This window comes from Caretta caretta, chromosome 1 (genome assembly GCF_965140235.1).
Source record: "Caretta caretta isolate rCarCar2 chromosome 1, rCarCar1.hap1, whole genome shotgun sequence".
NCBI lineage: Eukaryota > Metazoa > Chordata > Testudines > Cheloniidae > Caretta > Caretta caretta.
The window spans coordinates 39,885,691-39,898,140 of record NC_134206.1 but is presented as its reverse complement, the minus strand read 5'-3'; the positions used below and the strand labels follow the sequence as shown (position 1 = coordinate 39,898,140).

Genomic DNA, 12,450 nt, shown 5'->3' with positions numbered 1-12,450 from the left:
GCATTGGGTAGTGCGGACAATAGGGCTGATGACAGAGACAACTCTGCAACTATATCAGGCAGCGATTAGGACACAGCAGAAGCAGCCATGGCAGTTGAATGGTCCTGAATTACTGGAGAGGCAGAGAAGGTCCGATGCTACCTGGTAGCCATTGGCATAGACAGTCAGCGGCGACACCAATGCCGTCAGTACCAGACTCAATGGACATCCCATGGATGGTACCAGAATTGGTGGTACGGGGTCCAAATAATATCAACTCGGGTCCAGAGAGGGGTTAGATGGCCTAGTTCTATCTTGTGTGCCCAACTAATCACGGTGCCAGTCTGCATTCCTCTTAGAAAAAGAGGAGGACTCTCTCAGAGCTATGGAATAGCTCTGGTCCATCTTTTGGAGACCTTTTCCTCAGAGGACCAAAAGAAGAATAACCTTTCTTCCTCCTAAGAGAGATATTCAACTTTGGGCCTGGAACAACATTTCATGCCAGCTCAGAAGGTCTCTCTGGGACCAGATGATCTGTGGAGGTCCCCAGTGTTGAACCAGGTCTCGTGGCATGCTCCATAAGGTGAAAATCTCTTGCCACCTGCGTTCTCTTTTTGAATTTACAGAGAGCACCTTTCCTTAATATACCCCTCCCCAAGGCACAATAAACTCCAAAAATGGGGGTCACTATTAGAGATAAGCACCCCACATAATGGGCAGTGTTCAAAACCTGGTGAAGGCATCCCAATCTACTTAACTATTAACTAAACCTAAAGGTACTACTATAACTAATGGCTTACTACTATATACAGCAAAATCCCAGAACATCGTCACACAGAAAGCGTGCAGTGAAATACCACACAGAAAGCTCCGACCGAAGCCCTGGGCACGGAGAAGGAACTGAGGGGTGTTGGGGATGGTACTGCCCTTAAATAACCATGGGAGGAGCTATGGACCAGAGGACTCAGGGCCACCCCTACAAGTACTGTGAGGCAAAATTCCCTGGCTTCAATGCACAGAACGCGTGCACACTCAGGTGGAATACATATCTGCAATCAATCACCTGAGAGACTTAAATCTGTTACTGGTTAAAGCAAGACACTGGCCTCAATGAAGGCCCAGATTGACCTGGGGGAAAAGGCCAGGAGGACGAATCTCCAGAAACCAGTGACCCAGACTCTAAAGGAGATGATTCAAGTAGTCAATGGAAACCATCAAGACCAAGAACCCATACTGATCAGAACCTTGAATGGAAAAATTCCAGCTACAGAAAAAGCAACAAAAAAAATGAAGCAAAGGGAGTGCTAAAAAGGCTAGTCTTGATAAACACACTAGTTTAAAAGATATTAAATTCATATGTTCAAATTTACAAATTTAAGCAACTCACGTTCCTGGTCATCTTCCATGATTTCTTCAATTATGACATCAGGACCGGACATCGTTTGGGGTAAAGTCAGAATACTTTGAGAGGGTGTGGTAACTAATTTGTAAAGCTGGACATTTTTCACTTCTGTATGCACATCAAGTTCTTGCTGTATAAGAGTCTCTGCTTCATTACCTCTGACAAGTGGTGTAAATTTATTCTTTTCTACCGACAAATAAGTGTCACAGTCTGATTCTTCTCCCGGATTACTGACCATGAGAATGCTCTGTCCATCATCTCCAGGGCAACATCTATTTGGAGAAATATATTAATTTATTCAGGTTTCATTTCACAGAAGGGTACCAGTAAAGCAGAATTTATTTTAAAAAATCACGATTCCATGAAAAAATACTGGGACTTATTCTCAAGAACAAAAAAATTTTTTTTTAATTTAAACAAAAACAAAAAGCAATCTTCCAAAAAGTTCAAGATACCCTTAACTTCCATTAAAGGTTCAAATCATAAAGCAATGGAGCAACAATGTTCTCAAGACAAAAATAGGGAGGAAATCCCCCTCATGCCAACCACTGATCCCAAACAAACAAATCCCTAATATGACCAACACCTGTCTTACTGCCCAAAAAACTGTGAAAGATAGATCTAGGCTTTATATAGCAGAATGCCCCCAAGATTATAGCTCTTCAGACTGGAACAGACCCTAAAATCTCTACCCCCTGCAGAAGATCCCTGCTATCCTCAGAAAAATTAAGTTATACTTATTTTTCCTCACTGTTGAATCTAGCAATGAAGAGTTTATGTTCACAATGTTCTTTCCTAAAATGCTCAGAATAATAGTAATACACAGGCTTGGAAAGATTCTATTTTTATTGTTAAATGTGGTAAATGTCAAATTTCACCATACACGCAAACCTACAAAAAATATTTCCATCGACAATAATTAAAACTTACAATGCTGATTGAGAACTTATTGGAGTTTTATTTAAAAAATATTTACTTCGTATATTTTTACATGTGATGTCAATTTGTGTTTTAAGAGTCATGAAGTTTTAAACTTTTTAAAATCTCAGTGTATACGGTCATTAAATTATCTGACCCTCCCTATTTCTGACATACCTCTGTAATTTCCTGTAATTGTGGAAAATTTAAATTGATAAAAAAAATCTAAAATAATGCTTAAAAATAAGTATTGATATTACCTGTCAAAATTATAAATAATCAAATTGTGCCAAACCTAGTAATACATATTAAACACGTGGAAGAAAAGTATTAGATTTAGTCCAACTCTACATCATTAGAAGATTTTTCCTAGAACATATATTTGAGAGGTCTGCCCAATCTAGTTGTAAATATCTCAGAAATAGGGTTGCTACCATTTTCCTTAAAAAGAAAAAGGAGTACTTGTGGCACCTTAGAGACTAACAAATTTATCTGAGTATAAGCTTTCGTGAGCTACAGCTGAATGCATCCGATGAAGTGAGCTGTAGCTCACGAAAGCTTATGCTCAAATAAATTGGTTAGTCTCTAAGATGCCACAAGTACTCCTTTTCTTTTTGCGAATACAGACTAACACGGCTGCTACTCTGAAACCTGTCATTTTCCTTAAGAGATTATTCTTCATTCTGCCTTGTCTCCACTAGGAACTCATCCCAATTCCTGCAATCGATGGCCAGGTCCCCATATAACTGCACCGCATGTAAGTTTGGAAAAGGAAAGCCACGTTTTACACAAAAGCACATTACCTTGATTCAAGCAGAAATAAAGTTCACTTGTGCAAATTGTAGTTTTCCTGGTTTATACTTGTTGTCTGCACTAGTTATGTATTAAAGCTGGCTAGAACAGACGCAAATTCCCAGTGTAAAACAGACCTAATACTCCTGGGATAACTGGGCAAGACAGTACCTGACTGATGGAATTTTCCCAACATTCAAACATTTTTCTTTTCTTTAGTTCATTCCTGCTGTGATACCTAAATCATTCTTCTTTCTGCATGCTGTTTACACCCTTCAAATATTTTCTCCTCATCCGCCTTCACACCAACACACGTGCTCAACCTATACTAGAACACATTCGATTCTTTTAAATATTTCCTCAAAAACTAATTCCTTTCTTAATCACTGTTGCTTTTCTTTGAACTTCCTCCATCATCTTTCTGGTGTTGAGGTGCCAGGAACAAAACCCACCTACCTCAACAAGTGGAAAACTTGAGGAGACAGGCAGAAATTAGGACAGCCCCAGTAGAAAGGGGAAGTAGAGCACTCACTGGGGTCACAAGGGTGGCCACTCCCCCTACAGAGGCTTTATCCACTCACTGGCCAGCTGGGGAGGAAGAGAGCTAATTGGTCTGTCACTCTCCTCCTCCACAAATTTAACCCCTAGCCCAGGATACATGGAACTTTTTTTACTTTATTTCAGCAGCCCTACTCCCTCTCCCTGTAACTGTAGTTTCACAGCTGTCTTGCAGAAGCTGCAGGTCTGACCAATCACCTATTTTGGGGTCAAGAAATATTTTTTCTTTCCATTGGGGCCATATTAGCATAGGCCTGATGGGTTTTTCCCCTGCTTTGCAGCATCTTGGAGGCACAGTTAGGTTAAACAGGAATAGGATTTCATAATATGTGGTAGTATTTAGTAGGAATGTTAGTTTTGTCACAACTGGATTCCAATGAAATTAAAAAGAATGGTTCCCAGAAGGCCTGCGATTTTGCTGATGGGCCTTGTGCTTGTGGGATGTGGGGACGACGTCCTAACCTTTTAGTGTCCTGTCCTCCTTCCATGGGTTGGGGAGTAGTAGGATTCGGATGAGCAAACTGAGTCTGAATCCTACTACTGATTTATTTGGTGTTGGTCCTGCTTTCAGCAGGGGGTTGGACTACATGACCTCCTGAGATCTCTTCCAACCCTAATCTTCTATGAGTCTTAGAGGTACATTGAGCAGAGTCTACCCTGGATTATGGGTTATATGGTAGAAGCCTTGTAACCGTACACTGGAACCATTTAAAATGCCTACTATGAGAAAATATGGTTGATAGGACATGAAGCACTGATCCCCATGCATCATTTAATACAGTTGCAGCCTGCCGCTTAAAATCCATCCCTGCATCTGTCTTCATTTGCAGCCATGTCCAGATCAAATAATGCAGCATTATAGAGTAGGTTTCAAAGATTTACAGAGGGCTACTGTCTCTGATGCTATGCCTGTTCTGGCTGCTCCAAGCCCTACTCCTGAGGGAATTCTGTGCCTTTGCACAACGCAGAATTTTGCGGAAATTAACGTTGTGCACACAGATTTTCCTTCCACCCCAAAAGAAATGGGCTGCAGTGCTGCTAGCTGCCACTAGAGGCCACTGGACCAAGCAGAACCCAGTTCGCACGAAGAAGACACTGCTGGGGAGAGGGAGAGCGAGCTAGAGCTAGACGGTTCCTGGCAGCTTACAGGTATTTTGAAGTAAATTACCAAAATATTTGAAACTGGCATGATTATGCAGTGTTATTTTGACAAATAAAATACGCAGAATTTTAAATATTGTGCACAGAATTTTTATATTTTGGCGCAGAATGCCCCCAGAGTAAAGCCATATATACTTTGCTATATACTTTCATCCTCCATCTCTATTAACTTCACTGCTCTTTAAGTTTCTATCTCCAAGCATATCAGGGTTTTTCCTTGGTGTACTGAATTTTTCCAGGTTGAATCTAAGTTTTCCCCCCCTACCTATGGGCCATAATATGCCATCAGTTTTTAAACAAAACTATTCACTGATTTCAATGCATAGTTTGGCTTAAAGACTGGTATGGGGATATGGCCTACACTCCTAGCCTCTCTAGGTCCCTCTTTAGAGTTTCTTCTCTCTCCTCACTGGACTTTTTAACATTTCCCAAACATTATCTACACGTTAGAATGCTCTATGCTCCCTTTTTCAGACTATTGATGGCAGTGATTATCCAAATACTGACACCTGTGCCACTCCACTACAAACAGTCCATGAATTTGATATACTATAAATCATCATAATTTATAGTCATTTGTCAAAAACCTGTTTGAGCAAGTGAAAGCAAAGAGGCTCAATAAAATAGAAACAATAGTTGTTTTCCAATAAGAAAATGTGTCATTTATGTTTAATCTATATTGATTTTTCTGTTACCTCAGAATCAGAGTTTATCCTCAAAAGATGTATTACTGAATATTTTAGTATTTGCTATTAACTTTACAAATGGGTTTACATTTACTCAGAGTAATTTTCAGTTACTGGAAGTACTGACATCCCAATTATTCCACCCCTTTCTGTAACTTGAGGTTGGTATAATGTTTAGCATAAAGAAATTCCAATGGTAAAGGCACCTTATACCAAAATACCCGATGATACCCAATCTGCCAATAAGTAGTTTTAACCTATTCTGAAGTCCTGCTTCTTATCTGAATCAAACAAGAAAGACTGAAATACTGACTTAAGATCTCTTGCTACAACTGTACATTCTAGTTTTAAAATCAGTAAGCATACATGTAGACCTTTGCTAGAGGTGTTTGTAAACTGCTCAGTGGTAAGAAAATTGCATAAATCACTGCACCAGTTTTCTTTACTAAAAAAAAAAAATGCTTACTTTGCAGGTATTTCCAATTCAATCTTCCCTATGTTTTTGAACACAGAGGTAATTTCATCACAGTTCATGAGAAATCTAAAGTAAAAGAAGAATGATATTAGGGAGGTCACTCAAAGGTTTAAATCAGTTGGACAATTCACAAATATAATCTTAACTAATTAGTGAAGTCCTATAGGGTCTGAAGCAATGTGAAGAAACAGAGATCAATTCAGCTTTCCATTTCTCCAGTTTTAGCCAAGAAAAATTACCAATGACTAACACACTGATGACAGCTCTCTAATGGTAGACTTGGTTGCTCATTCACCTTTACACATAAATATATTATGTGGTATAATCTGATTTCCGAGCATTCCTTCACTACTTCTGCATCTATTTGGTGAGTTTCTATATCAATGCCTAACACTGTTCCACAAATAATCCTTAGGGTAGTGAAAATATAAATTATATTCTCCAATAACAATCCTCAGGAACTAAAGTGTACTCAAAGCCCAAGTATTTAAATCTTTCTTTGTTTCTGGCTTACATCAAAATGAAGCCACTATTTCTACCTCCTGCCAAATCAAAATTGACAAAGTAATACAGGGAAAAAAAAATCTCAAAGTTTTTATATTTAATTTTCTGGCTAGTCTCAGAGCTCTCAAAATCTGATTCCTATCATATAGCAGGAAGTAGTCTAACAGAACTGAAAATAAAGATTTCTGACTATTTTCTTGATCAAGAGAGGGACAGCAGCACCCAAATAAAGATGCGACAGTCAGGACTGTGGCTCTGAAGCTGTACCAGCTTTAAGTTGGAGTTGTGTATTATTTGCTTTCACTTCTGTTAGAAAATTCATGGCCAGGGGCCACTGAGATTTCATCTTGAGCAGCCCATGTGGGAGCCCAGCATACACGAGGGGCAGAAGAGTGGACATTTGATTGGAAAAAAATTTAAGTTACTCATTTTTATACAGTGTATTACTACTTGATTATTTATTAGGGCTGTCAATTAATCACAGTTAACTCATGCGATTAACTTAAAAAAATCGTGATAAAAAATTGTGATTAATCGCAGTTTCAATTGCACTGTTAATAGAATACCAATTGAAATTATTTAATATTTTGGATGTTTTTCTACATTTTCATATATATTGTATTCGGTGTTGTAACTGAAATGAAAGTGTGTGTTATTTTTATTACAAATATTTGCACTGTAAAAATGATAAAATAGTATTTTTCAATTAATCCCATACAAGTACTGTAGTGCAATCTCTTCATCATTGTTACATAACTGCACTCAAAAACAAAACAATGTAAAACATCAGAGCTTAAAAGTCATAGAATCATAGAACTGGACAGGACCTAAAGAGATCATCTAGTCCAGTCCCCGGCACTCATGGCAGGACTAAGTATTACCTAGACCATCCCTGGAGTTTGTCTAACCCGCTCTTAAAAATCTCCAATGATGGACACTCTACAACCTCCCCAGGCAATTCATTCCAGTGCTTAACCACCCTGACTGTTGGGAAGTTTTTCCTAACGTCCAACCTACATCTCCCTTGCTGCAATTTAAGCCCATTGCTTCTCGTCCTATCCTCAGAGGTTAAGAACATCATTTTTTCTTCCTCCTCGTAACAACCTTTTACGTACTTGAAAATTTATGTCCACTCTCAGTCTTCTCTTTTCAAGACTAAACAAACCCAATTTTTTCAATCTTCCCTCATAGGTCATGTTTGCTAGACCTTTCATCATTTTTGTCGCTCTTCTCTAGACTCTCTCCAATTTGTCCACATCCTTCCTGAAATGTGGTGCCCAGAACTGGACACAGTACTCCAGATGAGGCCTGATCAGTGTGGAGCAGGGCAGAAGAAGAATTACTTCTCGTGTCTTGCTTACTACACTTCTGCTAATACATCCCAGAATGACGTTCACTTTTTTTGCAACAGCGTTGCACTGTTGACTCATATTTAGCTTGTTGTCCACTATGACCCCCAGATCCCTTCCCACAGTACTCCTTCCTAAGCAGTTAATTCCCATTTTGTACGTGTGCAACTGATTGTTCCTTCCTAAATGGGAGTACTTTGCATTTGTCTTTATTGAATTTCACCCTATTTGCTTCAGACCATTTCTCCAGTTTGTCCAGATCATTTTGATTTTTAATCCTATCCCCCAAAGCACCTGAAACCCCTTCCCAGCTTGGTATCATCCGCAAACTTTATAAGTGTAATCTCTCTGTCATTATCTAAATCACTGATGAAGATATTGAACAGAACTGAACCCAGAGCTGATCCCTGGAGTATCCCACTTGTTATGCCCTTCCAGCATGACTGTGAACCATTGATAACTATCTCTGGAATGGTTTTCCAAGCAGTCTGCACCCACCTTATAGCAGCTCCATCTAGGCTGCATTTCCTAGTTTATGAGAAGGTCATGCGAGACAGTATCAAAAGCTTTACTAAAGTCAGGATATACCATGTCTACTACTTCCCCTCCTCCCAATCCGCAAGGCTTGTTACCCTGTCAAGAGGGCTATCAGGTTGGTTTGATGGGATTTGTTTTTGACAAATCCATGCTGACTGTTACTTATCACCTTATTATCTTCTAGATGTTTGCAAACTGATTGCTTAATTATTTGCTCCATTATCCTTCCAGGTACAGAAGTTAAGCTGATTGGTCTGTAGTTCCCTGGGTTGTTCCACTCAGTCCTACTTCTTTTTCAGCCAATCGCTAAGACAAACAAGTTTGTTTACATTTGCAGGAGTTAATGCTACCCTCTTCTTATTTACAATATCAGAAAGTGAGAACAGGCATTGGCATGGCACTTTTGTAACCGGCACTGCGAGGTATTTACGTGCCAAATATGGTAAATATTCGTATGCCCCTTCATGTTTCAGCCATCATTCCAGAGGACATGCTTCCATGCTGATGACCCTCATTAAAAAAATAGTGCACTAATTAAATTTGTAACTGAACTCCTTGGGAGAGAATTGTATGTCTCCTGCTCTGTTTTTCCCACATTCTGCCATATATTTCCTGTTTTAGCAGTCTCAAATGATGACTCAGCACATGATGTTCATTTTAAGAACACTGTCACTGAAGATTGACAAAACACAAAGAAGGCACCGATGTGAGATTTCTAAAGATAGCTACAGCACTCGATCCAAGGTTTAAGAATCTGAAGTGCCTTCCAAAATCTGAGAGGGACGAGGTGTGGAGCGCGCTTTCAGAAGTCTTAAAAGACCAACACTCCAATGCGGAAACTACAGAACCCGAACCACCAAAAAAGAAAATCAACCTTCTGCTGGTGGCATCTGATGCAGACAATGTTGCAAGGTATTTATGTGCCAGATGTGCTAAAGATTCATATGTCCCTTCATGATTCAACTACCATTCCAGGGGACATGCATCCATGCTGATGACGGGTTCCGCTCAATAACAATCCAAAGCAGAGTGGACCGACGCATATTCATTTTCATTGTCTGCGTCAGATGCCACCAGCAGAAGGTTGATTTTCTTTATTGGTGGTTTGGGTTCTGTACTTTCCGCATTAGAGTGTTACTCTTAAGACTTCTGAAAGCACGCTCCACATCTCGTCCCTCTCAGATTTTGGAAGGCACTTCAGATTCTTAAACCTTGGATCGAGTGCTGTAGCCATCTTTAGAAATCTCACATTGGTGCCTTCTTTGTGTTTTGTCAATCTTCAGTGACAGTATTCATAAAATGAACATATGCTGGGTCATCAGCTGAGACTGCTATAACATGAAATATACGTCAGAATGTGGGTAAAACAGAGCAGGGGACATACAATTCTCCCCCAAGGAGTTCAGTCACAAATTTAATTAACGCATTATTTTTTAACGAGCGTCATCCGCATGGAAGCATGTCCTCTGGAATGATGGCTGAATCATGAAGGGTCATGTCCTAAAGAGTCATATCTGGCACGTAAATACCTTGCAACACCAGCTACAACCGTGCCATCAGAATGCCTGTTCTCACTTTCAGGTGACATTGTAAACAAGAAGCAGCAGCATTATCTCCTGCAAATGTAAACAAACTTGTTTGTTTGAGCAATTGGCTGTACAAGAAGTAGGACTGAGTGGACTTGCAGGCTCTAAAATTTTACATTGTTTTATTTTTGAATGCAGTGTTTTTTGTACATAATCCTATAATTTTAAGTTCAACTTTCATGATAAAGAGATTGCACCACAGTACTTGTATTAGGTGAAATGAAAAATACTATTACTTTTGGTTTTTTTACAGTGCAAATATTTGTAATCAAAAATAAATAAAGTTAAGCACTGTACACTTTGTATTTTGTGTTGTAATTGCAATCAATATATTTGAAAATGTAGAAAACATCCAAAATATTTCAATAATGGTATTTTATTATTGTTTAGCAGTGCGATTAATGGCTACTAATTTTTTTAATTGCTTGACAGCCCTATTTATGTGTTACACATGGTGAAAGTTTGCTTATATCTTTTGAAATGCAAACACTTCTGTGTTTACAGAACAGTAAAGTCAATTTCATAGGTTTTTAATACATCGATTTCACATGTACTTTTCTATTTGCTTATTTCAGAAGAATGATTCAAACTGGTGCTATTGGGCATTTTTTCATATCTATCACATAAGTCACACAAATTACTCAAGACAAGTCCATTTCTTCTATTTCTGATTATCTTAATTTGTATTAAACTTATTAAAAATAAGAGTATCAGTTTACTACTTTAGATGCATAAATACCATTGTGTCACAGTTTTTACCTTCTACTGTAACTCACGCTTGAATAATTTACCTTAGAGATGTTCTTTCCTTCAAAGTATCCACCCTCGAGAGTTCACCCTCAACTGTCAACTTTAAGTTATGAATAACCTCAAATTTAAAAAAAGAGCAATTTTATTTTCTATTACATAAGCATCAGATACATGAACAGATCCTGTATCAGGGATAACAGTCTCCAGTACTGGACAATCAGCACACGACACTTCACTGGCACATAAAATTTAAGAAATAAATAATTTTATTCTGAACCAGAACGGTGAGCAAGCAACTTAATTTAAGCCTGCCTAACCTAAACAGGCACCTGATAAAATGGAGACGTCCACAGTTGAATCTGTGTGGATACAAAGCCCCGGCTGCAAGAATACAAAAATACTATTTGGGTTACACTATTGGCCTCCAGATTAGGAAAAATAAATTGGTTGCACAATACTGGGAGATCAGAGGCAACGAAGTCTAAAAATAATGGGGAACTTAAATGAACCACATACAAACTACAAGGCCATAATGAGACATGGTTTAAAGAATCAAGTTCAGACTTCTGAAAAAAATATATAAAATGTTTTACTGTAACAAACTTAATCTTGAAATATTAACAAACAGGAAGATGGATCACAGTAACAGCCTAAAACTTTCAGCCAGAAGAGTAAACGTAAAAGAAACTGAGTCTGGCTAATCCACTGAAAGAAAATTTTACAGTGGATTAATTTAACTACCTGATTCAAATCACAACAGGGTCTTAACGACGGTGTCATTTTTAACTCCTTTGCTAGCCTCATGGCGCCATTCAAGTTGTTTCTCTTCTCTTCAATGTACTGCTTAGCTTTTATGATGTTGGCTACATAATTATCTGTGTTCTTCACTAATTCTGCATGCAACTTCCTTTTCCTATATTAGAAACACAAAATGAAAGATGATATTTCAGAATTTAGTAATCCCTAAGCATTGCAATAGTACAGACTGAACTAAAGCTGTAAGCATAACTGTGTCACAACCCTGCCACAAATAAACTGGCTACTTTCACACTGGAGTTGGATTTTCCTAGTATGCCAGCATCAACAAAATGTGCTAGAAGCCTGAAGTTGAGTGAATTAACGTGAACTACAGTAAAATCATTAAAAAGAGTTATTTATTTAGCAGGGGCCGTCTCTGGAGAAAAAAACAAACAAAAAAGGAAGATTACTCACCTTGTACAGTAAGTGTGGGTCTTCAAGATGCGTTGCCCTGTGGGAGCTCAACTCTAGTTGTATTTGCATCCCTGCGCCTCAGATCAGAGATTTTAGGAAGCAGTGTCCATTCGGCCTGCACATGTGCTCTCCCCAGCTCGTTCTCTGCCTGAGGGCTATATAGTGCTGCATGAGTGAAACGCCCTCATTTCTTTCTCTACCACAGAGCTCATTGTTAAGTGTTCTGAAGCAGAGGGGAGGAGTATGGAAAGTGGAGCACCCATAGGGTCACACATCTCAAAGAACCACAGTTACTGTACAAGGTGAGTAACCCTTTCTTCTTTCAGTAGCGTCCCTATGGGTGCTCCACTCAAAATGACTCTACAGCAGTACTCCTAATGGAGGAGTGGGGCTTCGGAGTTGAGTCTAATATTGAGGATAAGACAGAGGAGTCAAATATGGCATCGGATGCTGAGTCGTGTGTGACTGCATAATGGTCAATAAATGTATGAGCAGATGTCCAAGTCACTTCTTTGCATATTTCTGTGACTGGAACATTCTT

At 38.9% G+C, this 12,450-nt stretch overlaps 1 protein-coding gene across 5 annotated transcripts in view; it reads right to left on the bottom strand.

Moving 5' to 3' along the window:
* Positions 1–12,450, bottom strand: part of RNF17 (ring finger protein 17) — a 201,555-nt gene that overhangs the window by 142,425 nt on the left and 46,680 nt on the right. For all 5 annotated transcript variants that reach the window (XM_048844981.2, XM_075127255.1, XM_075127254.1 and 2 more), the window contains exons 10-13: positions 11,439–11,610; positions 10,739–10,815; positions 5,963–6,037; positions 1,367–1,653 (exon numbers count right to left, since the gene is read on the bottom strand). In XM_048844981.2, coding sequence (XP_048700938.2) covers positions 1,367–1,653; positions 5,963–6,037; positions 10,739–10,815; positions 11,439–11,610 — 611 coding nt within the window. The remainder of the gene's footprint in view (positions 1–1,366; positions 1,654–5,962; positions 6,038–10,738; positions 10,816–11,438; positions 11,611–12,450) is intronic.